At 41.3% G+C, this 27,432-nt stretch overlaps 2 protein-coding genes and 1 long non-coding RNA gene across 3 annotated transcripts; 2 read left to right on the plus strand and 1 right to left on the minus strand.

Annotated features, from left to right (window-relative positions):
* The first annotated feature begins 2,124 nt into the window (after positions 1-2,124).
* On the plus strand, positions 2,125-27,252 carry slc2a11a (solute carrier family 2 member 11a). Its single transcript, XM_004548767.3, has 12 exons — positions 2,125-2,256; positions 2,543-2,641; positions 3,158-3,318; positions 4,388-4,512; positions 4,656-4,785; positions 4,902-5,050; positions 5,191-5,378; positions 5,902-6,012; positions 7,525-7,626; positions 24,525-24,600; positions 24,948-25,075; positions 26,488-27,252. The coding sequence occupies exons 1-12, from the start codon at positions 2,233-2,235 to the stop codon at positions 26,704-26,706; spliced, it is 1,512 nt and encodes a 503-aa protein (XP_004548824.1). The 5' UTR covers positions 2,125-2,232; the 3' UTR covers positions 26,707-27,252.
* Positions 15,506-24,516, plus strand: LOC143418645 (uncharacterized). The gene is made up of 2 exons (XM_076884159.1): positions 15,506-15,909; positions 16,097-24,516. The coding sequence occupies exon 2, from the start codon at positions 16,891-16,893 to the stop codon at positions 22,927-22,929; it is 6,039 nt and encodes a 2,012-aa protein (XP_076740274.1). The 5' UTR covers positions 15,506-15,909; positions 16,097-16,890; the 3' UTR covers positions 22,930-24,516.
* Positions 25,014-25,845, minus strand: LOC143418646 (uncharacterized). The gene is made up of 4 exons (XR_013098666.1): positions 25,749-25,845; positions 25,506-25,616; positions 25,249-25,354; positions 25,014-25,148 (listed from the first exon to the last, which is right to left on the minus strand). It is a non-coding gene; the product is annotated as an uncharacterized LOC143418646 (long non-coding RNA).
* Positions 27,253-27,432: the final 180 nt, after the last annotated feature.

Consider the following 27,432-nt stretch of genomic DNA (forward strand, 5'->3'; position numbering starts at 1 on the left):
TATGTTAAAAGAAAAATCTTGTATTCTTTTATCTGCTTCCTTGTCAGCTGCACAGTTACATTAGAGAGGATATCACCAGGCATTAATCCAGCCAAAACAGGGAACCTGCTGATTTACACCGCTCCTGTAGTGCTATAGCGGAGGCCTAAAAGTGCTAAATTATATCAATAAATACATTAATAATTAAATAAATGTGTCATTATACAAACAACGAATTAATCATGTCGTTAATTAAATAAAATACAAGTAAAATTTGTGTAAAAACACATAATGTGCCGCAATATCTGATTAGTTACCCTGCACAGCAAGTCATAGGCAAAGCTCGCTCCTGTCCACTTAAGCAGGAGCGTTTTTCATTGAAAATACAAACAGTGAATGCTGAGTCTCTATAAATAGCGAAGTAATTTTAACAGAGGATCAAAAGTTCTGATGACAGATTGATAGAGTACCATAACACCAGTGACTGAGCAACATAGAAATGCCTTACTTTATGAAAGAATCCACTTCTTGACGCAATAAACACTTCAAATGACAGATTTACTAAGACTCAACCGCAAAAATGCGCCGATGAGAGTGGAAGGTTCTGCGTGTGATCGCAAATGAACAAGTAAGGTAACCTACTAACAAAAATAATAAAGTGTAGGAGCAGTTTTTATAATCCGGAGCCAACTCCAGAAAAATCGATACGTTTTATATGCTGGGACAAGAGTTATGTCTGGAACTGATGGAGACTCTGTAGAATTTGGAGGGTGAGACAACCGTTTGCTGGATGCGTTTGACGACTGACCCGAATGATGAACAAAATAACACAAAATTACCGACTGCGCCAATTGCGCAATTGCATCCAACGCTCGGTTTGCGCCTGAGAAAAGACACGTTTCCTTGTTTCTTTATGGGCCGAGAATATTATTATGAAGAACTGGAAACATATAGAGATTAGCTTTATGTATTCATAGTGTGTAGTCTGAAGCTCTACAGGACACAACCAAAACAACTGGGAGAGCAACCCACCCGAAATTAACGCTCCTATCAGAGCTAAAAAAAAAAAAAAAACTAAAAAAAAAACAGGCGCAAATAAAACTTGTTTTATATATTAAATGATTTTCAGCGCCAAAGGACGCTTTTTTGCTGGCTGAATTTAGCTCTGACAGCTTTGACCACTCACTTTATCTTTAATGCCTTGAATATTTAACCACACTTGCTAAACGTGAATATATTTCCTCACTTGAAAAAAAAAAAAGCATCACCTTGCTCCAGCACAGTTTGGTAGCGTCACACCAATATCAGTATGACTGTAATCATGATGTATTTTCCTTGAAATGTAAATATACACATTAGAGACTAGATATATATAGACACCTATAAAACTGCTAAACTACTCCCCTGCATCCGCTGCGGTTTCCTTTGTAATGCCATAAAAGAACAGCAGCAGCATATCAAACCAGCTCCATCTGCTGGACATAAACAGCAAGTTTATGGAGAAGGACACTTAATAATAATACTTTTATTAAAAATATTTTTAAAATATATAATATAACATATAATATATAAACGATATCAACAATTCAGCGTGTAGAGACAAAATATCGACTTAACCAGGAAAAGCAACATCTTAAGATTCATGTAAGTAATGCGAGCGCCTGCAGGAAGCTATGAAATGTTATCTAATTAATTGATAATAATAATTGATAATGGTTATTTGCTTATCTAAATCGCCAGATTCCATTAAAAGTTTTGCATTGTATTTACGTAACAAACATATTTTTTTGAGTGTACTGAGATCAGTTCTAGATCGCACGTTCTGTTTGTAGATGTTTTATTCAAATTTGAGATATTGATGTGTATCCTTTCGTGCAAATAGGTACTTTTTATATACTGGAATTTATCAGGAGTACCTCCTTGTACTCCTCTATGGTTGGGCAGCTTCACTGATTTCATTTTTGCTGTTCTTAATTACTGACTGACAGCACCAAGTGACATTAATTGTTATCACACTCGCACACTGGCAAGATGGTAAATCATTACAGTGGCATTTGAAAAGATCTGGTAATACATCAGCTCAGTGATCTATTTGGTCGTGTGTGTGCGTCAACCTGCTGATTGCAAAACTGCAGCCAATCAGGCTTGATCTTGTGCGTAGAGGATTATTTGATGGGGGACTGACGCCTGGTTTGTTTTCAGACTTGATCGTGCCACTTCTTTTTAGCATTTTACCACCTCCTTTGACCAACAATGTCGCATGCTGGTGCACAAAAGGTAATTGAGCAAATTTGTCTTTTTTAGTAAATCGTCTGTTTTGGAGTTTAAAATACCTTTACTGTGTTTGTAGAAGCTTTATGCAGATGTGCAGCATGGCTATATTACTTGGTAGCTGTTTAGGTGATACACCTTGCAGGGTAATGTGACAGGCTTTAGTTTTTAAATGTGATTTTACTACATTTCTAACACACATAATTTTTTTCTAAGACAATGTAACAACAAAACAAAACAACTGTGATCTAGCTATCTGTCTGTCTGTATGTCTGTCTGTTTATTTTAACAGGGCAGTCCTCTGACACTGGTGCTGATGATTGCTTCTGCATCCATTGGAGGGACTCTTCAGTATGGATATAACCTGGCAATAATGAATGCTCCCACAACTGTAAGTTTTTGTATTTTAAATGATTTCCTGCCATTACTTTATAGCTATACACATACGTGTGAGTACATATGGTTTCTAAAAGAGTTGACAAGAGTCATGCACTGATAGTACATGTACTTAGCTACTTATGAAAACTCTTGCCTGTTATTTCACATTTGGGTCACGGTGTAATTTGGCAAAAACAAGAATTGGGTTACTTGTGCCTGTGATTAGTCATTCTTATTGTATTGGTTTCAGGGTTTTTTGGGAACTGATTCTGGATGCAGTGTTATGTTTTGCCCAGCAGCTGCACTGATTAAAGAGCACAAACTTTACCCAGAAGCAAACAATTCTGTAACCTTTTGATAATTCACAATAACACTGACACCTGCTTCCTGATGTGGATTCATAAAATATAATATTTAAGGTTTCTTTGCTGAGAAGATCAATAATAAAAACTGGCTAAAGGAGCTACAGTGTGGCTCAGATGTAATGAAAGTGGTAATAAGTGCTGGCCTGACTCTTCTTCTCTCACAGTTTATCCAAAGTTTTATCAACGAAACATTCTTGGAGCGATGGGACGTCCAGCTGGAGGAATACCAGGTGACGTTAGTCTGGACAATCATTGTCTCCATCTTCTCGTTGGGGGGGTTTGCTGGAGCTCTTATTGCAGGACCTATGACCATACGCTTTGGGAGGTAATGCACGTGTAAAGGTGTAAAAGCACATGTGCACTAGGTTACAAATTGAGACTTCAACATGCAAAGAACAAATGATCAACCTGCTGTCCGAATGATAGATCGTTCATTTACTTTCCTCCATCACGTGTAAATACTGCTCTGCAGAAGTCTTGCACCACTACTCATTTCTTTATACTGTGCTAGGAAAATAGAAAGTAGGAGCAGTGTGCAAACATATGTGAAAATACAGCATATACAAAATTGAACAATTCCAACGAGTTTGCAAGTCAGTATTTGGTATGACCCCCTTTACTCTTGAACACACTCTGAACTGTGTTAAGCAGCTTTTTTTTTCTTGTAATTTCTTTAAGTAGTCTTCAGGAATCGTTCTCCAGGCTGCTTTAAGGTATTCAGAACTCTTGTTGGATGTTAGCTGCCTTTTGTTCTTTTCTCTGTCAAGATGAAGAGACTTTCTGTTTTTCTCTTGTCTTCAGTTTCCTCAAATTTTTTAAGGACACACTGCACACCATGCCAAAAATAGCACACTTTTCAGCTATTAGCACCTTGGTGGTGCAAAAATACTATTTTATGCTTTCAAACTGTGCTATCTTTTACATTTTCATAAATTCAGTGAAAGAAATGTAGACAAATTATGTGCTTTACAACAGGTTGCTTATAACAAAAAGCTGAAAGATACTAAAACTGGTTCATTTGTTTCAAAAAGTTACAAGAAGTCTAGATCCTTGGAAACTAAATATAAAGAAAGGAGACTTGTCCCAAGACTTTTGCACAACACTACATATTTATATAATGACTTGAGTTTTTTCTTTTATACTCATGTTGATTATGATTGATTCCTGCACTTTTACTGTAGTGCTTTTAAATGATGAAGCTTTGGGTTTTTTTTCTTGTGTCCACAAAACTAAAAGTCTAACAATGTTCAAGTCTTCCTGTGACACTCAACCAAAGCTCTAGAATAAATTTTTCTGCGTAGTGGTCTTGTAATATGACGTAACATCTCATCCATCAGTCTGTATTAAAAAAATAATAATAATTAAAAATAACTGTCCTCTTTTTTCTCCTGAAGGAAGAAGTGCCTGCTGCTGAACAACATTTTTCTCATGACTGCTGCACTTTTAGCACTGACGAGTAGAACCGCCAGATCTTTTGAGATGATCATGATCTCACGTGTCCTGGTTGGAATAAATGCCGGTATGTTAGTACAACATATAAGTAATATGCATGCAAACCGGTAAACTCAGGTATAACAGAGCAATGCAAGCAAAATATATTTTATAATATAATAAAAATAACTATTCAACAAACACTCCTAAAAGGACATGATCATTCTACAGGTATCAGCATGAATGTGCAGCCCATGTATTTTGGAGAAAGTGCACCAAAGCACTTAAGAGGAGCTATCTCTTTGTCATCAGCTGTGTTTACAGCATTCGGTGTCGTGTTAGGACAGGTGGTCGGACTCAGGTTTGTTCATCGTGCAGCTTATAATTGTCCATATACTCTATAATCTGTTGACAAAGAAATGTGTTAAGTAGATTTCACAAATATCCACAGTAACACTCTGGATTATTTCTTTAAAGAGAGATTTTGGGCAGTGAGCCGTGTTGGCAGTACCTTCTTGCCAGTAATGCCATTCCTGGACTCATTCAGCTCCTGACCCTGCCATGGTTCCCAGAGAGTCCCAGATATCTGCTCATTGATAGAGGAGACAAGGAGGCTTGTATTAATGGTGCGTACTGTATTATGTCAACCAGCAGCGAACAGTACATCACCCCCTACTCTCAGCTCAGGATATTTTTCATATAAAAACATATTTTAGACAGAAATCATTATCAGGTGTTAATTTTATTTTTTGATTTTTATGTTCAGCTCTGAGACGCCTGCGAGGCTGTGAGGTCCAGAGTAGCGAGCTGGATGAGATCCTGCAAGAACAGGCCGAAACCAAAGGAATGAGGGCGAGCCACCCCTGGGAGCTTTTTACTGATCGCTCTGTACGCTGGCAGCTCATCTCTGTCATGATCATTAGCAGTGCCATGCAGCTCTGTGGCAATGACTCGGTAAGAAGAAATTTCATCCGTGCTGTGATCTGAGAGATGTTTTGTGTGTGTTCTGGCTGTGAGGGTGTGTCAGGATCGCTGTAACTTATCCTGAAATGCATCAGATGTTTGTTTGGCCACAGGTTAATTTGAAAGTTGATCAGAAATTTTAGATGATGGATGGGTTTCTTAGTGTTTCTGCATGTCACATTAATTATGTATGCTGGTGATTAAGTATCAGGCCTCACTGTACTGCTGAATGAATAATATGTGATGCCTGTTGTTTTGCTTGAAGAGCCTGATAGGAACCTTCATGCCACACATACAGACTAAATTTGAGAGCTACAAGTTTGTCATGAGGAAAAGCGCTGACTACATGATCATGTGTTTCAAGGCTTTTAACCACATGCTTGAGGTTTTAGAGAGGGCAGTGGGTATTAACACTATTACCTTTGTACAAATACTACCGTAATCAGCTTATTAAAATCTTGTGAAAATCGAATGATGGTTTTAAGTGACCTCACATCTTCTGTTTTTCTTGCAGATTTACTTTTATGCATCATATGTGTTTAAAGAGGCTGGAATATCAGATGACAAAATCCAGTATGCTACAATCGGCACCGGGACATGTGAATTCACAGCCTGTATAATGTGTGTAAGTACCCATAATTAAAGCTCACATTATGTAACCAGCTACATCCAAAGAGAGACTGTTTGCATTGTTTTTAAAGCTGTATTGAAGGCTGCAGAATAAGGACTGAAAATAACCCCTACTAGTGTATATGCAGCCAGTAAGTGGGAACACCTACATGACCTTGCGTAAATGTGATACAGCAATCATTTTAGCAGGTTGCACAACGTTACGCATAGCTACGAAGTCTGTAAAAAATTGATTGAATTGCTAAAGAGTCATTATAACCCTTTTGTTTTTCTGGGTATTTCTGAATCTTTCTGTGGATACAAAGACACCAAGTTAAACTAACAGTTCTGTAACAATGGGGAGTGCCTCTCCGGTGGGGGACAGAGCCATTGCATGCAGGGAAAATAAAGACACAAGCAGTAGCTGATGCTCCCTTTACTTTAATCCTTAATAATTGACAAAAAATAAAAACAAAATAAACTTAATGATATGTTTCCTGCTTCCCTAGGAATTAAGAGAGTAGGTAGCAGTCAGGCACTGATATTTAAATACACTTGATTAATGGATCATCAGCATGTGTTGTGTCCTATAAAAGCAGAAGTTTGGGAAGTTTTCTGGTTTGGCCCATACATACCCCGTACAGGGGAACATCTACAACAGAATGACTTGAAAAGAGAATAAACAAGGTGTTGTTCATACATCAACCTGACTGAAAAAGTGTGGCAGTACCTTAAGAAAGGTGTGCACAAACAAATGCCTGCACATTTCAATGAACTGAAGCAACACTGTAAAGAACTGTAGGCTAAAATTCCTGCACAACAATGTGAAAGACTGATATACAGAAAAGGAATATTTTGAGTGATTTCTGCTAAAGTGGTCCTACGAGCTACAGAATTATGGGGTTTATCTTGTTTGTTTGTCTGTTTAAATGTAAAAAGTTTTTCATACAAGTTTATTGACCTTCACAGCAGTAACGAGATTTTAATAGGTTAATGAAAAGAGCAAAGAAGCAAACACAAGTTTGAAGGTCTGTAAACCTTCAAACTTGTGTTTTCATGTAGTGTTATTGTGACACCATTATTGTAGTTTGTGTAATGAACTTCAGGGGTCAGAGTAGACAGATTCTGATTCCTTTAGAAAAATCTGGATAGTTGTTTGTATCTAACGTTAACTGACTGACTTCTATTAAACTATTTATCTAATTCATTGCAAAGACGCAGATAAAGTTATTTACTTGCAGCATTAGCCTTCCCAACTTAAAAAGAGGCTGCCCATTTTGACTACAAATACATTAACTGTTTATAAATGACACAAGAGAGAGATGGGCTTACCTCTAAACAAAGTATTTAACAGCCATATTCTGAGTATGTTTACTCCACTTTGCTTTCTTCAAAAACTAATACTAATAAAATAAAAATACTTTGCTTTCGCTCAGTCATTCTTTCTGCTATATGTTGGTTACCTAACTCTCATGTTCTCATTTGACACAATAAGAACAGAGTCTGATGCACATTACGATTCTCTTAGAACCTGCTGGTAGAGCACAAAGGTCGGAGGTTCATGCTGGCAGGAGGCTTCACCCTCATGACCTTCTGGGCTGTCGTCTTCACGATCGCTCTGTCATTTGAGGTAATCAGCTTACTTTAAATGTGAACATCAGCTCATTTATGTGATATATATATGCACACACAATATTGAATTTAGGTGTTATCGTAGTCATCTGTACTGTCATTAAACCAGGTTTCCCCAGATTGACTAAAGTGACTAAAGCCATCTAGTTCTTGATAGTTACTGTACTTTATTAAGGATTATGATTATTTTGTATGAGCTTTAACCAGTGGTAAGGAACTAAGACACATCAGTGTCAAAATCGAACCACTGGGAGGCATTGTGAGCTAGCATTCAGGCACATGTTGATATTTATCTAGAGAGAAGAGAAATGCATAATGGACAAACAATAGAGGTTCAAGGTTCAAGGTTCTTTATTTGTCACATGCATAGTTATACAAGTATAACACACAGTGAAATGTAGCCTGACACGCTCCTCGACATGTGCAAAAATTGTGTGTGTGTGGGGGGGGGGGGGGGGGGGGGGGGTAGAGGAAGAACATTATATATATATATTAGGGGTGCAACGATACACAAAATTCACGGTTCGGTTTGATACGATACTTTGGTGTCACGGTTCCATATTTTTTCGATACAAAAGAATTGTTCATGCCTTTTTTAATTTGTCATTTATTAAAATTATAAATATATATTTTAACTCAAAAGTACAGTTTTTAAATTTAATGTTGCTGAAACAAAAGTAATTAAAAAAAATAAATATATCTCAGGGCTCTCAAAATTTCAAAATCCCTGGTAGCCCTTCGGGCAGGGACTCTTCAGTTTTTGGTAGCCCAAAATAAATGTAAGTAGCCCGAATAAAAAAGGGAGCAATTTTTTGATTAATGTTTTGTTTCCTTTACAATATTATACATTAAAGTATAATATTGTAAAGGAAACAAAACATTAATCAAAAAATTGTTGAAAAACAAATTACAACATTGTATAAAAATTACAATCATCAACTCAAATACTTGGTTCTAATTGAACAGAAATTTCTATGAACTTGTAAGAACTGTGTATGACATGAATCAGTCTGTGTCAGATCCTGAATTTGAAATTTCCGCTGAAGTCACAGGTAAGAGGCAAGTGGAACCAAGATCTAGGCCATTTGCTTTTTGAAGTTTGCAAAGACTGCTAAATTTTGCCAGTGGTAGTTCACTCTTTGCAACATAATACGCTGTTCTAAACAGATTTTTCAGGTTTATTTTTCGTATGTTATTTGCAATTGGTGTTTGTTCTGGGAAAGATATTGCAGACTGAGCAATAATGCATTTCTTGCATGTTGCATCTTCAAAAAATAAAAATACAATAACTGAGCCTTACACCGGGGTATCGTTGCACTGGTTTACTGAACCTTACTTTCAGGGCATGTACAGAACATGAGCATCCATTTTCTACTGCCTCCTACAGGACACACTCTTCTTCCACTTCCTTACACATTAATGTAACACAGAACTAATACTGCCTCTCCTGGCATTACCATTGTAACAACACATTCATTCTGTTTCTTTCAGAAGATTAACAGGAACTTAGGATGTAGGTATCTATGAATAATAACTATTATGTATACTCATATTTATATAACCACTTATTTCTTGCGATACCACATCTCCTCCCCCCTTAAGTCAACAACTCCCTTGACTTACAAAATAACTGTTTATCTAAAGAATGCTTAACAAACAATCAACATGTAATTAAGGTAACCATACAACCATACAACTGTACATAGGTTTCCATGTTTCTCTTTTTTTTTTTCTAACTAGGAAGGTACGTCCTTCCTGTGAGATCAGAGCGCATTGTTGCTCTATTTCTGGAAGATCTCACACTACCTAACAAAGTCCTTTAAAGTCTCTGGTGGACGTCTCTCTCTCTGGGAACGTCGCAACACGGGTGTCCCTGAGGAGTCTCCGGGAGCTGGAGTCTCCGGAGCATAAGGCAACTCCATTGCCGGAGGTTGTGGCGATGTGTCCAACTCTGATGGCAAGCAGCACTCAGGCACTGATTCTTTGTCAAGCAATGGCTCCACCTCCCTGTCTGGTGTACTGGGAACAGTGTCAGCCACTCTTGCTCTCACCTGATCCACATGCCGCTTCACAGTTTGACCTGATCCAATGGTAACAATGTAAGACACTGGACCCGATGCTCTCACAATGACTGCGGGAATCCACTTCGGGCCATAGGAGTAGTTTCTGATGAAGACCTTGTCTCCTGGTGTGAAACTTCTCAGTCTTTTCTTGGTGTCATGATTTTCTTTCTGTTTCAATTGTTTGTGCTGCACTTTTGTTTTCACATCAGGCATGAGCAAGTCCAAAACTGATCTGAGTCTCCGTGACATCATCAACTCTGCAGGTGATAAACCAGTAGTGGCATGCGGTGTGATGCGATAACTGAACAGAAATCGGGACAGTCTGGTTTGCAAGGTATCACCTTTGACTTTCTTCATCCCCTCCTTAAAGGTCTGGACCGCCCTCTCAGCCAGCCCATTTGAAGAAGGGTGGAAAGGTGCTGATCTTACATGGTCAATTCCATTCTGCTTCATGAATGACTCAAATTCAGCACTTGTGAAGCATGTTCCGTTGTCTGAAACTAACATTTTAGGTAGTCCAAACACACTGAAACTCTGGCGCAGTTTCTCTATAGTTACCTGTGATGTAGAGGATTTCACAGGGTAAATGTCCATCCACTTGGAATGAGCATCCACAATGATTAGAAACATCTCCCCGAGGAAAGGCCCTGCATAGTCCACATGGATTCTGGACCATGGTGACTCCGGCCACTCCCAAGGGTGTAATGGTGCAGTAGGTGGTGACTTGGAGTGTTTCTGACACTCCTCACATGCCTGCACTTCTCTTTCAATGTTCTCATCCATCCCTGGCCACCATACATACGACCTTGCCAAGCCTTTCATCTTCGACATGCCTGTATGAGTCTGGTGCAGGAGTTTCAATATTTTGTCTCGGCCTTTGGTGGGAATAATTACTCGGGCTCCCCAGAGCACGCAACCATCCCTCACACTCAGTTCCAGCTTTCTCTGTCGATACGGCTTTAAACAGGTGTCGGTCTCAGTTGGCCAGCCTTTTAAGGTGTACTCGTGGACTTGCGACAACAAGACATCCTTAGCTGTCCATCGTTTGATCTGTGCAGTGTCCACTAATGTGTCATCCAGTACATCCATCATCAAAACCTGCTCAGCCATCTCTCGCTCAGGTGCTGAGTCTGGTACCGGCAACCGGCTGAGCGCATCCGCGTTTTCATGATGTTTTCCTGGCTTGTACCTGATGTTGTACTCGTAAGCACTCAATGTCACGGCCCATCTTTGTACTCTTGGTGAGCCCATCTGAGGTATAGGCTTCTTTTCATTGAACAGTGAGATTAGGGGTTTATGATCTGTGTAAATCGTGAAAACTCGGCCATACAAGTATTTGTGAAATTTCTTGATGCCAAATATCACAGCTAGACCTTCTTTGTCAAGCTGAGAATACTTTTTCTCAGCAGGAGAGAGTGTGCGTGACATGAACCCCAAAGGTCTCTCGCTTCCATCCTCCATCTTATGTGACAATACGGCGCCTACGCCATATGGGGATGCATCACATGAGAGAACCAACTCACGGTCAGCAGAATAATGAACTAACACCTCTGCTGAGTTCAACAGGTTCTTAGATTTCTGGAATGCTTCCTCTTGTCTCTTTTGCCATGTCCACCGTACCTCGTGTCTCAAAAGTTCATGTAAGGGTGCCAACCGGGTTGCCAGGTTTGGAAGGAATTTGTTGTAGTAATTTAGCAAACCTAAGTATGCTTTCAGTTCAGTGACATTTGTGGGGGTAGGTGCGTCCATGATTGCTTTAACTTTCTTTTCCACTGGGTGGAGCCCCTGGGCGTCCACTATGTGCCCCAAGTACTCCACTTTCTCTTGCATGAAGGCACACTTGCACCTCTTTAACCTCAACCCAGCTTCCTCCAACCGGGTCAACACCTCATCCAGGTTCTGTAGATGGCTTACTTCATCCACTCCAGTCACTAAGATGTCATCTAAATACACTGCTACATGAGGTATCCCCTTCAAAAGACTTTCCATGGTCCTCTGGAATATTGCTGGAGCAGAGGCCACTCCAAAAGGCAATCTGTTATACGTGAACAGCCCCCGCGATGTGTTTACTGTCACGTACTTTTTCGATTCGTCATCCAAGAGGATTTGCTGGTAAGCGTGGCTCATGTCTAATTTTGAGAACTGCTTACCCCCGGACAGTGTGGCAAACAAGTCCTCCATTCTGGGTATGGGGTACTGCTCCAGTGAAGCCACGGTATTTACAGTAAGCTTGTAATCCCCACACAGTCTTATTGTCCCTGTGGGCTTCAGGAGTGGCACTACTGGTGCCGCCCATTCAGCATATTTCACTGGCGAGATGATGCCTTCTTTCAACAGTCGGTCTATTTCCTCGTCGACTTTTGCTCGCATAGCAAAGGGGACAGAACGCGGACGGAAGAAGCGTGGGGTGGCATCACTTTTCACATGAATAGCAGCTTTCATTCCTTTCAGGGTGCCCAACTCCTCTTTGAACACATTTTCATGTTTACTTAACACTTGCTGAAGTGTTTTCTCTGTTGTTTTGACTTGGTGCAGCTTTCTGTTGTGAGGACTGTTTTTCACTTCACCCCAGTCCAATTTAATTTCCTCGAGCCAAGCTCGACCTAGCAAGCTGGGGCCGTCGCCTTCGACCACCACCAGGGGCAGATGTTTTTTCTGCTGCTTGTATTTGACGCTGACTCGTGTTGCACCAATCACCTTAACAGGATCCCCTGTATAAGTTTCGAGCTTGATTTTGATGGGCTGCAGGCTGGGGGGCTTGCTGTCTTTCCCTGTTTCTCTGAATGTTGCTTCGTTCATGACTGTTAGGCAACATCCAGTGTCTATTTCAAAGTTCACCTTTTTCCCATCAATTTGCATATCCACAGTGTAGGGGTCTACTCTTCTTAAGTGTACCGCACTGCCACGCCCTAACTTGAACAGTTTTCTTTTGTGCCCTTGACTGCACTTGACACAGTTCAACATAAAAGAGTCATCTTCAGAGCTATCAGTTTTGTTGTTATCTGCTTTCTCGCCCACATTGTGAGTACTGTAGTGTGAACTCTGCTTTTTTTCTTTCTTTACATATGTCGATCCATACTTTTTCTGGTTCAGTTTAGTCTTGCTTTTACAAGCTCTAGCTATGTGTCCCATTTTACCACAAGCATGACATTTTTCTTGTTTGTACTTACAGTCTGCTGCTGTGTGCTTGGTTCCTTTGCAACGATAACACTCTTTATTTTCTGCTTTAAAGGTACGACTCTCCTGTTGTCCTCTAGCGAGACTGAAACATTTTGCTGACGCCCCTGAGGTCTGCAGATCCTGTGCATTTTTATTTGCAGTCTCCATGGCTACTGCAATTGACAGAGCCTTGTCAAAAGTGAGATCTATTTCTGACAAGAGACGTCTCTGAATTCGGTCATCCTTAATTCCGCAGACGATCCTATCTCTCAACATCTGTTGTAACGTGTTGCCATAGTTACAATCCTGTGCCAGGCGACGCAGCTCCGCTACATATTCCATGACGGTTTCATTCGGCTTGCGGGAGCGAGAGTCGAACTTATACCTTTGCACAATTTCACTGGGCTTCGGATCGAAGTGATTTTTCATCAGAAGCACCAGCTCTTGGAAGGTTTTGTCTTTGGGCTTGGCCGGGCTGAGAAGGTTTCGCATCAAGCTGTACGTCGCTGCTCCGACGACACTTATTAATATCGCTCTTTGTTTCTCTGCATCGTCGATCCCGTTAGCTGCGAAAAACTGCTCGAGTATTTCCGTGTACTCATCCCAAGTCTGATTCTTTGGATCGAACGCTACTAGCGTACCAATTGTAGCCATTTCCGCTTCGAGGTCACTGCCTTCTATTTCCAGCCGAAAACTTTTGCATTCTTTGAAAAGCTAGCCAAACCTGTAGCCGACTCCATCACTTTATTTTCTTCTCTTTTCTTTCAGTCCGATCGCCCAAACTCCTTCCCCCTAAACGTCCTCGTCGCCAAAAAGATGTTGCATCTTCAAAAAATAAAAATACAATAACTGAGCCTTACACCGGGGTATCGTTGCACTGGTTTACTGAACCTTACTTTCAGGGCATGTACAGAACATGAGCATCCATTTTCTACTGCCTCCTACAGGACACACTCTTCTTCCACTTCCTTACACATTAATGTAACACAGAACTAATACTGCCTCTCCTGGCATTACCATTGTAACAACACATTCATTCTGTTTCTTTCAGAAGATTAACAGGAACTTAGGATGTAGGTATCTATGAATAATAACTATTATGTATACTCATATTTATATAACCACTTATTTCTTGCGATACCACATTGCATTTCTCATGGGTTCTAATGGGGGCCTTTCTTAAAATGACTGGTCCCAGTAACAAAGGCGCTTGTCGACTCAGAAATCGAGAGAAAACCAACAACACACCCGGCAGAACATTATGTTATTTACACGGGTGCACATAAGTGGTCCGCACGTGCGCATTCGCTGTCAAAATAAAAGACGCGCACCAGATAAGAAGTTGCAAGGCGCGTTTGCGTCCATATAAAAAGCACTGTTTTTGTCCGCTAAAGTGGGATTTTCACGGCACATTCCTCACCACATCTCTGTGCGTTCATCATTTGTTTGAAGCCAGCTCACCTCCTGCAACCACTTTTCCGAGAATACGTGCTTCTTTTGTGGTTCGGACTCCTTCTGACATTTCTTTGGAGGTAGAGGAACACCAAAGTAATTGCTTAAAGGAGCTTCTTCGACATCTTTAAGAGTTTTAAACAAATGTCTGTCCTCCTCCAGAAAATCTTATGTATGCAAACACGCGTTGCAACTTCATATCTTGTGCGCGTTTTTTTTTTTTTGACAGCGAATGCGCACCTTCTTTCCTACAATAGCCCGACGGGCAGGGCAGAGAGAGTTTGGTAGCCCGACTGGGGTTGCAAAATGCAAGCCCTGTATCTGATTGAGGAATCACTCATCTTTGGAAAAGAGAGTTTATTACAGAGAAATGGCTCTTTCCAAAATAAAAGCTATACTATACGCTTCTTCTGGGCTATATTCTCAGCAGCATATTGTAGCGGGTCAGGGCTGTTCGGGGTTCTGTTTTTACAGTTATGTTTTGTTTATGTTGCCATAGTGACGGGTGACGCCCTCTCGCTGCGACGGTGTGTCCTTCCGGGGTCAGAGGGCGCCCTGTGTGGTGTTGTTGTTGTTGTTGCTGTGGTGTTGCCGCGCTGAGCAGTTAGCTAGCGGCAGTGTTCTTCTGCAGATGTCAATAAACGGCTGTGCTCCCTGGCTAGCTTACGGGAAGCAAGACCAAACGACACCTCCGTCTCCTCCTTGTCTGAGCTCGCCACATTGGTGTCAGAAGTGGGATGATGGTGGCACCCCATGTTCTGACCCGAGTGACAAAAGAAGGCACCTGGACATTTGCAGGACTTTGTGTGGGGAAATGGGGTCGTCGGGGACGACTGACCCCTTAGGTGGGGGCTATGTAGCGGGTCAGGGCTGTTCGGGGTTCTGTTTGTACAGTTATGTTTTGTTTATGTTGCCATAGTGACGGGTGACGCCTTCTCGCTGCGACGGTGTGTCCTTCCGGGGTCAGAGGGCGCTCTGTGTGTTGTTGTTGCTGCTGTGCTGTTGCCGCGCTGAGCAGTTAGCTAGCGGCAGTGTTCTTCTGCAGATGTCAATAAACGGCTGTGCTCCCTGGCTAGCTCACGGGAAGCAAGACCAAACGACACCTCCGTCTCCTCCTTGTCTGAGCTCGCCACAATATTAAACATATCAGGTCCCCATAAGGAGAATCATGTGCTAACGGCTGTCTAAATGACTCGGGTAAAGTTTGTAGCATGCATGCTTGTTGTTTTTGTCTGTGTAGCTGCCGTCATAGGCAACTCTCGCATTTAAGTTCATTTTATTAGATATGTAAGGTTGAAACAATTAGTAGTTGAAATATTAAGAAATAAATCAATAGTAATTCATGTTTTGTTCATTGGATTTATATGTTTAAATGTGTTATTTTTACTAATTGTGCAATTAGATAGGAACCTTTTCTATAGTTCCGTCTGTTGTTGCTAAGAGGGTATTTTTGGCTGGCACACTCAGCAAGCTAATTGAGACGAGCCACGAGGTTTGCACGTCCACAGTAAGATAGTAAATAGTAAGATAAATAAAAGAGTGCCTTTTTTGGACCTCCCCACGATGTAAGGATTAAAGTTTTATTCCCTTTGAGTGAGGCCAATGAGGTAAATGTTTTCTTTTGTTTATTTTCATTGTATGTAAATATGCTAGTGTTGCGTGATATTCTAGTGCAATTACCGCAGTGTGAGGTGTAATGTGTATTTTATTGATTGTTTTGTTGTAATGTTTCGCCATATATAATGCTTAGGGGCTTTATTAAGAATATTCATTTAAGTTTGTATTTCTTTTTAGTTCTGACGGCATTGTATCGGCTGTGGTTGGACATCATTACAAGTTAAGGCATGTCGAAGAATCCTCCTGTCCGAAATAAATGTCAGTTAAAACACAAGGAACAAGTTGAGCTTTATTACGACTCGAGGGGAGTAACAGTCAGAACTCAGCCTGCTTCGTGCTGGAGGAGAGAGAAGGAGAAAGAGGTCTGCCGCAGCGGAGCCGAGCGGGAGCGGAGCTGAGCCGAGCCGAGCCGACAGCGCGCCGGGTCACGTGATTAAGCTCGCGTCTCTCTCAAGCATCAAAGACGCTCAAACACACACACAGACATCTCATAAAGCAACCAGAGTCCAGCGGTGCAGCTTGGTTAAGCTACAAAGAAGTAACACGTTTATACAAGTTAAATGTGGAGAGTAGATTTCTTTAGCTCATCTTAAAGGGACTCTGTCAAGCAATGAAAGTGGAAGTGTGGTGGTTTGGAGCAAAAGTTTAAGCTCATGTTATTGTTGTTTATGCTAAGTAACTGTAATTAAGGTACGTTTAAGTTGATTATAAGGGTTTGCTTATTTTAAGACTGCATTAGATATTTAAAGGTCACATTATAGTATTTTGTTTGACATTGAAGGTTATTTTCTGTTTTACTACAAGTGAAGAGCAATTTACTATTTTGGTTTAAGAGTTTGTGACATATGTTTAAGTTGACTCTTTAAAGTAAAGCAATTTAAGGTCCTAGGTGCTTCATAAGGTGACTATTCACGTATTTAAGTTGACCTAGGTGACTTGAGTGTAGTACAATACCTTTGACTGTCTGTGACATGGAGCAAGAAGGCTGTGACACTGAAGCTGTGGAGCAGCAAGAAGCTTTTGAAGAGCAAGAAAGTTTGCCAGAACCATGCACAAGTAAAGCTACTAAAGAAGGAAGTTTGAGGAAAAGTCAAAGAGTTAAGAAGTTCACTGAAAGGGGCCAAGCACTACATGATGAAAAGGTGAACAAGCTTCAAGCTCGCTTCAAAGTCAGTTATGAAATGTGGAAAGTTGTTGCAAAACAAGGCAAAAAGGCACTTGAAGAACCTGTTAGTGCAAAACTTAAAGAGCTTATCGGCCGAGTTGAACATACCTCGGCAGAAGTGAAACAAGTTTATGATGAACTGCGCAATCATGAAACTCCTGATGCAGACACTCGCCGCAGAGTGGACACCTGTGATGCGGTTTCTCAAAAGATGATAAAGCTAGCTCAAGAAAAATTAGCAGCAGAAGAAGACGAAGAACTTTCTGAGAGATTGGTTCACTGGAGTGATATAGGATCAGCATTCAATTCTGCCGCCTCTCAAAGATCCAAAGGTTCGAATAGCAGGCAATCAAGAAGCTCAAGTAAGTTGTCTGTAAAGAGGCAAGAAGCAGCTGCAGAGCTTGCAGCTACTGAAGCAACTCTGAAGATTATGGAGGAATTGGAAAGTGAAAGAAAGGCACTTGAAATCCTTGAAGCAGAGAATGCTGAGAAACAGAAGGCCTTAGAGCAAAAGCGAAGAGAGCTTGAAAGGCTAGAAACAGTAAAGAGAATGAATGCTGCTAAAGCACGTTTGAAAGTGTACAATGACGAAGGAAGCTCAGATGAAGAAATATCAGACCTTCTGCACGAAAGGAGCAAACGGAGAAATGTCACAGCTAAACCGATGAATCAGTTTGCACATTCGCAACTTAATGCAAATGCAGAGCCGTTTGATATGCCACAAGCCAACTTAAGGTCACAACCAAGAGAAAGCAAACAGGAAGATAGTACCACAACATTGGCCCAAGCTCTAGCTGAGTCCATTCACATAAGTCGCCTACCAGTACCAGAACCTACAGTCTTCAACGGAGATCCTCTCAAGTACAAGGATTGGAAAATGTCGTTTCAAATGCTGATAGACAGAAAGAACATCCCAGTGAATGAAAAGATTTACTATCTTCACAAGTATGTTGGAGGACCGGCGAGAAAGGCTGTTGAGAGTTATTTTCTGTTGGGAACAGAGCGTGCTTATTACTCAGCATGGAACATTTTGGAGGAAAGATATGGAAGTTCATTTGTAATCACCAAAGCTTTCAGAGATAAGTTGACATCATGGCCAAGGATTGGGAACAAGGATAGCGTTGAACTTCGAGAATTTTCAGATTTTCTCAGAGGATGTGAAGCGGCCATGCTTCAGGTTAAAGGTCTTGAAGTTTTGAATGACTGCAATGAGAATCAGAGAATGCTAAGCAAGCTACCTGATTGGTTGTCAGCAAGATGGAATCGAAAGGTCATTGAAATTGAAGAACAAGATGGTTCCTTTCCAACATTTAGCCACTTTGTTGACTTCATTGCGAGAGAAGCCAAGATTGCGTGCAATCCAGTAACATCGCTTCATGCACTCAAAGCAGGTGACTCAGAGAAAATGAAATCTTTCAAGACAAGAAGTGTTGGAGCAAAGGTGCTAGTGAGTGCTGCAGAAGAGACGTCCAACACAAAAAAATGTGTGTTTTGTGAAAACTCAAATCATAGCATTCACACATGTAGGAAGTTTATGGACAAGGTCTTGAGTGAAAGAGTCAAATTTGTGCAAACTAAGGGACTGTGCTTTGGATGTCTAGGCTTTGGACACCAATCAAAGAAATGTGAAAGGAGAAAGATGTGTGACACATGTAAAGGGAAACACCCGACATGTTTGCATGAGGAACGAGACAAAACCTCAAAGAAAAGGAAAGAAAAAGAAAGTGACAAGGAACCACAAATGAAAGGGATGGAAGGCAATAAAGAGAGTAGAGAAACCAAACCCAAGGAAGCACCAAGTGAAGCAATATCAAACCGTGTGATTCAAAGTGACAGAAGTAATCTCACATCTACAATCATTCCAGTTTGGTTATCCACAACAAGCAATCCTGAACATGAGATTCTTCTCTATGCTCTTCTTGATAGCCAAAGTGACACGACATTCGTCTTGAAGGAAAAGGCAGATGCTCTGGATGCAGAGAAGGAATGTGTGCAGTTAAAGCTCTCGACAATGTCTTCTAAAGACACTTTAGTACCAAGTCAAAGGCTGTCTGGGTTACAGGTCAGAGGTTTCTCTTCTTCAAGGAGAATTCCTCTTCCTGTGACATACACAAGAGAGTTTATTCCTGCGAATTTGAGTCATATTCCCACACAAAGGACAGCAAGAGCGTGGCCACACTTAGAGCACCTGGCTGAAGAAATCGCTCCACTGATTGAATGTGACGTAGGCCTGCTCATTGGTTACAATTGTTCACAAGTGTTGGTACCCAGAGAAGTTGTGGCGGGAAAAGATAATGAACCTTTTGCCCAAAGAACAGACCTTGGCTGGACAATAGTTGGAGGAGCTAATCCATGTGTTGACTATGGGGATGCCATAGGATGTAGCCACAAGATCATTGTCAAGGAAGTGACACCCAATCAGTCAGCTGAGCAGTTGGTCAAAGAAGTGCAATACGTCTGTCGCACACAAGTCAAAGAGGTGGTCACATCTGCAGATGTAATTAAAGTGCTCGAGTCCGACTTCAATGAAAGAAAGGTGGAAGATTCACACTTCTCACAAGAAGATTTAAGGTTCATCTCCATAATGGAAGAAGGAGTGAAGATGAAAGCAGATGGACACTGTGAGTTACCTTTGCCATTTAAGGAAGACAGACCAAGTCTGGCAAACAACCGGAGCTGTGCAGAACACAGACTCAAAAATTTGAAGAGAAGATTTGAGAAGGACAAGCAATACCACAAAGACTACACAGAGTTCATGAGAGAGACTATAGAGCGTGGTGATGCAGAAAGAGTTCCCTCTGTAGACCTGGACAAAGGCCCTGCCTGGTACATTCCACACCATGGAGTGTATCATCCTCAAAAGCCTGGCAAAATAAGAGTGGTGTTTGATTGTTCAGCAAAGTACGGAGGGGTGTCCTTGAACGACTACCTGCTTACAGGGCCAGAGTTAACCAACTCTCTAGTGGGGGTCCTGTGCCGATTTCGGAAAGGTCCAGTTGCAGTGATGTGCGACATTGAGCGCATGTTTCATCAATTCAGAGTCAGAGAAGAAGATCAAAATTACTTTCGCTTCTTGTGGTGGGACAATGGAGACTTCAACTCTACTCCATCTGTCTATCGCATGCGCGTACACTTGTTTGGAGCTGCTTCTTCCCCTGCCTGTGCGAACTTTGGTCTCAAGTATATTGCTGCACAAGGTCAAGGCAAGTTCAGTGAAGCTACCATAAGATTCATTGAGCGAAATTTTTATGTGGACGATGGTCTTATCAGTTTCCACTCAGAAGAAGAGGCAATTCGTTTGGTGAAGGAAGCAAAGGAACTTTGCAGCACAGGAGGCTTGCGACTTCACAAGTTTGTTTCAAACAGTAAGCAAGTGCTTAATTCGCTACCGGAAGAAGATTGTGCAGAAACAGTAAGAAAGGACTTGTCACTGGGCGAGCAACAAATTGAAAGAGCCCTAGGTGTCAAATGGTGCATCGACTCGGATTATTTCCAGTTTCGAGTAGTTGTGAACGAGCAGCCACTTTCCAGAAGAGGAGTGTTGTCCACAGTAGCCTCTATTTACGATCCACTTGGCTTTGTGGCACCTTTTGTTCTACTTGGGAAGCAGATACTACAGCAAATGTGTCGAAAGAAAGCAGATTGGGACGAACCACTCACAAGCGATCTGAAGTCACGGTGGGAGTCCTGGTTGTTGGATCTAAAAAATCTAGCAGATGTCAAAATTGACAGATGTTACGTGCCAAAAGATTTTCAAACAGTTCAGAAGTACGAGCTTCACCATTTCTCAGACGCAAGTGTTTCAGGGTATGGTGTTTGTACGTACCTGAGAGCTGTCAGTGAAGCAGGACAAGTCCACTGCGCTCTTGTCTTTGCCAAGTCCAGAGTAGCACCCACGAAGGTTACTACGGTGCCACGATTGGAGCTGTCTGCAGCAGTTGTAGCAGTGCGGATTAGTGACATGCTCAAAGCAGAGTTGGAGCTAGAAGATGCTCAAGAATTCTTCTGGACAGATTCTCAAGTTGTCTTGGGATATATCAACAACGATGCGAGACGTTTCCATGTTTTCGTTGCAAATCGCATTCAGCGTATTAAGGAAAGCACTCAACCGATGCAATGGAAGTTTGTGGTATCAGATCTCAATCCAGCAGATCATGCCTCGCGCGGACTGAAGGCCAAAGACCTCATTACCTCCAACTGGTTTAGTGGTCCAAGTTTTCTTTGGCAAGAGAAACTTCCCCACGAAGAAGTCACGGTGGGGAAACTTGATGCAGAGGATCCAGAAGTACGCAAAGTTGTTGTACTCCATACAACTACAGAAACAAATTCTTTGGCAGAACGTTTTCTGAAATTCTCCAGTTGGTCAAGGTTGGTCAAAGCTATGGCAAGACTTCTCAGATTTGTGAAAGAGTTTAAGGGCTTGGAAAGGAGAAGCAATAAAGCCACTAACCTTGAAGAAAGGAAAGAAGCCGAGCTTAAAGTCATATCCATTGTACAAAGATCAATCTTCTGCAAGGAAATCAAGGCACTTCAAACGCGAAAGGATCTACCCAAGGACAGAACAAATAGACTCTATCGACTCGATCCCTTCCTGGATGAGAAGGGTGTTCTTAGAGTGGGAGGTAGATTAGAGCGTTCTACATTGCAGCCACACGTCAAGCACCCGGTCATCTTACCAAAGACTTGCCATATCGCAAAGTTACTGATTGATCACTATCATCAGCGGGTGAAACATCAAGGACGGGGCATGACGATAAATGAGCTGAGATCGAACGGAATATGGATACTAGGATGCAGTCAAGCAGTATCATCCTTTATCTACAACTGTATTAAGTGCAGGAAATTCAGACGTCGAGGAGAAGAGCAAAAGATGGCAAACCTACCAAGTGAGAGAATGGAGACCACCCCTCCCTTCACGTATTGTGGGATGGATTGTTTCGGCCCATTCTACATTAAAGAAGGAAGAAAAGAACTGAAGCGTTACGGGCTTCTGTTTACCTGTCTATGCTCTCGTGCGGTGCACATAGAGCTGCTTGATGATATGTCAACCGACGCTTTTCTAAACTCACTGCGTTCTTTCATCGCTTTGCGTGGGAATGTACGTCAGTTGCAATCAGATCAAGGCACCAATTTTGTTGGAGCCAGACGTGAGTTTCTGGAAGCAGTAAAGGAAATGGATCAGGAAAGTTTGAAACAGCTAGGCTGTGAGTTTGTGATGAATCCTCCCTCTGCCAGTCATATGGGTGGAGCCTGGGAAAGGCAAATTCGTACGATCCGAAGTGTATTGACAACCATTCTGGATCAGTCATCCAGATCATTGGACAGTTCATCTCTAAGAACCTATCTTTATGAAGTGATGGCGATAGTTAACAGCAGACCTATCACCCCACATTTACTCAACGATCCTACTGGACCTCAGCCACTTACACCTAATCTTCTGTTGACCATGAAGTCGTCAGTAATACTGCCACCACCAGGAGACTTTGTAAAGGAAGATTTGTATCTTCGCAAAAGATGGCGTAGAGTCCAGTACTTGGCCAATGAATTTTGGCACAGATGGAAGAAAGAGTACTTGTTGAGCCTACAACAAAGACAAAAGTGGCACAAAACAAACAGAAATGCAAAGATCAATGACATAGTGATCGTACAAGATGACCAAGCATCAAGAAACGACTGGAAGTTGGCCAAAGTTGTTGCCATACACCCGAGTGAAGATGGATGTATACGCAAAGTACAACTGTTAATGAGTGACTCATTGTTAGATGACCATGGAAAGAGACTGAGTAAACCAGTTCTACTTGACAGACCTATACACAAGACTGTGACACTATTAGAAGCAGATTAGTTTACATTTCATAAGTTCATAGGTGGAAATCACAAGTGATTTGGTGGGAGTGTAGCTGCCGTCATAGGCAACTCTCGCATTTAAGTTCATTTTATTAGATATGTAAGGTTGAAACAATTAGTAGTTGAAATATTAAGAAATAAATCAATAGTAATTCATGTTTTGTTCATTGGATTTATATGTTTAAATGTGTTATTTTTACTAATTGTGCAATTAGATAGGAACCTTTTCTATAGTTCCGTCTGTTGTTGCTAAGAGGGTATTTTTGGCTGGCACACTCAGCAAGCTAATTGAGACGAGCCACGAGGTTTGCACGTCCACAGTAAGATAGTAAATAGTAAGATAAATAAAAGAGTGCCTTTTTTGGACCTCCCCACGATGTAAGGATTAAAGTTTTATTCCCTTTGAGTGAGGCCAATGAGGTAAATGTTTTCTTTTGTTTATTTTCATTGTATGTAAATATGCTAGTGTTGCGTGATATTCTAGTGCAATTACCGCAGTGTGAGGTGTAATGTGTATTTTATTGATTGTTTTGTTGTAATGTTTCGCCATATATAATGCTTAGGGGCTTTATTAAGAATATTCATTTAAGTTTGTATTTCTTTTTAGTTCTGACGGCATTGTATCGGCTGTGGTTGGACATCATTACAAGTTAAGGCATGTCGAAGAATCCTCCTGTCCGAAATAAATGTCAGTTAAAACACAAGGAACAAGTTGAGCTTTATTACGACTCGAGGGGAGTAACAGTCTGCTTCCACTTGTCTTTGCACTAGGATGATGTCGGTGTAAATGTGCAGTCATATTCGTTGTGTTCCCACTAGTGCTGTCAGCGTTAATCTCGTTGAAATGACGTCAACGCCACAACACGGCAAATCTCCGTCAACGAGCTACCCCTGCGTGGGGCTAGACGGCCAACACGTTAACGAGCTAACCGCGCTAACACACTAGTTCCCACCCATGTAATTGAGCATTGCGTGGCACATCCAACATACTGTTTTACTTTAGTCCATGACGCGCTTACCTTCAGGGTCATATGTCACATGAAAACCAAAATAATTCCAAACGCCAGATCTGAATGAGGGTGGGAGAGGTTCAATTTGCCATGTTGCAAGGAGACCTTAACTTCTGTCTTGCTAGCTTGCCCTGCGCTCTTCCTTCTGATGATGCTGTCTGTGTTGAAGGCTCAGTGGATCTGCGCTCGACAGTGCAGCCTAGGCGGAGTAGTCGAACGCAGATTCACTGAGCGCTCAACACAGACAGCATCGTCAGAAGGAAAGTTGATAAAAATAAATGACAAATTTTGTATTGTTCGATACATATGCGTACCGAACCGAAAGCACTGTATCGAACGGTTCAATATCGATACGAGTATCGTTGCACCCCTAAATTTTATATATATATATATATATATATATATATATATATAGTATATATAGTATATAGTATATACATTGGGTAAAGTAGAAAGTGATGTGACATATTTGGGATTTGGGGTTTTTACAGACTTCTCTTGTCACAACTCTATGGTCTCTGTCAGATATAATAATGTTCTTGACTAGGAGTTGCTCACTGCTTTCCTCCCCACATGCACACAGCACCATACAACCTGGATGTCGTACCTGACCATGACCTGTGTCTACACCTATATTCTCAGCTTTGGCATGGGACCAGGTAAGTCTTTTACCGGGATTTTACATGCGACAGGTTCAAAATGTTTCAGTACTCAAACATACATTTGAAACAAAATGTCATCGTGTTTTACTATCTACACATTTTACTTATTTAGATCAACATATTTACTACATTTTATCAGTTTTCAGCATCTTACTTGGTTGGCTACTCCTTTGTTCATCTCCACAACTAAAGTAAAATGACTACACACTGTATCACTTTAAACTCTGATACACTACAGAGTACTGCAGGAGTGTGTAAAAGTGTGATACAGTGGTTATATTGATATGTTATATTGATATATCTAACCAGTACGGTTTTGTTTGGTTTTTTTTGTTTTTTCTCAGCTGGAGTGACTGGCATTCTTCCCACAGAGATCTTCAATCAGGCGGCTCGGCCGGCAGCCTACATGATTGCTGGCTCCATGATGTGGCTCAACCTGTTCGTCGTTGGAATGATCTTCCCATTTTTAGTAGTCAGTCTGTTGCTACATCCACACTTTAGTCAGCGTCTGTCCATCTGTCCATGCATCCATCCAATTAGCAAACCTGCAGCGAGGAGAAATAAGCACAAGAATGGTGTTCATATGCCAATAATATTATTACTAAGACAAGACTGGGGCACTGTATAAAGCGCTTTTCATGTTACCATGTTATTTATTAGTGGAGATGGCTAGATGGTACAAAGATAGGTTAGTTTTCAGTGTGGTGTTTGACATTTACTTGTCTCTCTGAATAGGGTCCCAGCTCTACCACTACAGAAAACAGAAAAGAAAAGAAAAGCCAGTGGGTCACATGGGTTTAGTCCATGTCGGAAAACCAAGATGCCAAATGAGACAGTAGCACTCCTCCAACATTACAATTATATACCATTTGTGTTAAAATGCTGACTATTAGATAGCTTACCATCTTAATATTGGAGCTGGTAAGAACACAAATTTAGGAGCAGCATTTTTGGAGTTCAACCCACAATAGGGACTAACAGTCATGATGCATCAGTATATCAATATACAGGCCCTATAAGTGATGTACAAAAGAATCCTCTTTTAATATTTCTTTTAGTATATGGCTTAAAAAAATGTATAACTGCAAAATATCAAAATACAGCTTTCTAAGTGGATGGGTGTGAATCCTACTCCCACTACTCACTACTCCAGGGGTCTCAAAGTCCAGGCCTCGAGGGCCGGTGTCCTGCAGTTTGTAGATCTCACCCTGGGATAACACACCTGAATCAAGTGATTAGTTCATTACCAGGGCTCTGGAGAACTTCAAGACATGTTGAGGAGGTAATTTATTCATTTACATCAGCTGTGTTGGATCAAGGACACATCTAAAACCTGGGGTGGCTGTAGCTCAGGTGGCAGAGCAGGTCAGCCAGAAGGTCGGTGGTTCGATCCCAGGCTGCCTCCTGGCTGCCTCCTGGCTGCATGACAAATATCCTTGGGCAAGATACTAACCCCGTGTTTGCCTACTGGTCGTGGTCAGAGGGCCTGGTGGCACCAGTGTCTGGCAGCCTCGCCTCTGTCAGTGCACCCCAGGGCAGCTGTGGCTACAATGTAGCTTTCCGTCACCAGTTTGTGAAGGACTGAATGTAGTGTAAAGCGCTTTGGGGTCCTTAAGGACTGAGTAAAGCGCTATACAAATGCAGGCCATTTACCATTTTACCATTTAAAACCTGCAGGACTCCGGCCCTTGAGGCCTGGAGTTAAACACTCCTGACATAAGTGAATTGATGCCCTTCCTGATGTTGCCCCCTCTTTTTTTTTAAATAGTGAATGTACTTAGCTAAATACAGCTTGTTTCTCCCAATGATAACTTGAATACACAGAATTTTTAATGTAGTGTTTGATAAACGTATGACTGATAACATTTTGTTTTCCCTTCACAGAGCGGGCTGCGTGAGTACTGCTTTGTGCCTTTTGCAGCGATCTGCCTGTTGTCTGCACTGTATGTTGGCCTTTTCCTGCCTGAGACCAAGGGGAAGTCTCTGTCAGTCATCATGCGTGAATTTCACAGGCTCAATTTCAAAGGCCAGGAAAACCATTTTGAAGCTCAAACCAAACCTCAGTATCAGCTGGGCGAAGTGTGTCTTTCCACAGCCTTGTAGACAGACTTTTTCTCCAGAAACATGCAGTCACACCCAGCGCATGCCTTACTTTGACCTGATCTGCATCAGCGGGAAGAAGTTTTGTGGTTTGGGAGCCGCTTTTCATATCTTTGAAAAACATTATCTGAAATGTTTTTCCTGTGAGGAAAATGGCAATTAAAAGAATTTATCTTTGACTTTTTCACATTATGCTTTATGTCACTGATTGATGTGAGACAACAAGTCATTGAAACTACTTTATATTAAGTGTACTGTAATAAGGTATAAATCATCTTTTCCACAGAAAGTCATATTTTTGTTATTAGACAGAGCTGGATACCTGACCTGATTCAGCAAATTAAAAAAATGCATTTTTATGATGTTTTGTTCTTTTATTATTATTAATAAATAACAACTGTCTATACGTCTTTGTTAAAGACTGCACAACACTTTATATTAAAGTGGCTCTCTTCAGAGACTAAAACGTGAGGCTGAAGATTAATGTCCAGTCTTAAATCAGAGCACAAAAGCAAAAAAACAGAAGAAATAAAGGCTATTCCAACTGACTTCCTGCTGATTTGAGTGTAATCTTACACACATTTTCACCAAAATGTTGCCAGAAATAGCTCTTAGATGGGATCTTTGCCATGCTGGTCAACATTGTGATCTATAACCATATTGAAAGATAGAGACATGAGCAAGGCAAGGACAGCAAAGTTTACCCGTCTAATGCTTTTCAACAGCACA

Source organism: Maylandia zebra, linkage group LG5, assembly GCF_041146795.1.
Source record: "Maylandia zebra isolate NMK-2024a linkage group LG5, Mzebra_GT3a, whole genome shotgun sequence".
NCBI lineage: Eukaryota > Metazoa > Chordata > Actinopteri > Cichliformes > Cichlidae > Maylandia > Maylandia zebra.

Coding starts and splice junctions, on each gene's coding strand:
- slc2a11a (XM_004548767.3), top strand. CDS start 2,233: ATGTCGCATGCTGGTGCACAAAAG. Junction 3,319..4,387: donor ATGACCATACGCTTTGGGAG/GTAATGCACGTG, acceptor TTTCTCCTGAAG/GAAGAAGTGCCTGCTGCTGA. Junction 7,627..24,524: donor CGATCGCTCTGTCATTTGAG/GTAATCAGCTTA, acceptor ACATGCACACAG/CACCATACAACCTGGATGTC.
- LOC143418645 (XM_076884159.1), top strand. CDS start 16,891: ATGGAGCAAGAAGGCTGTGACACTGAAGCTGTGGAGCAGCAAGAAGCT.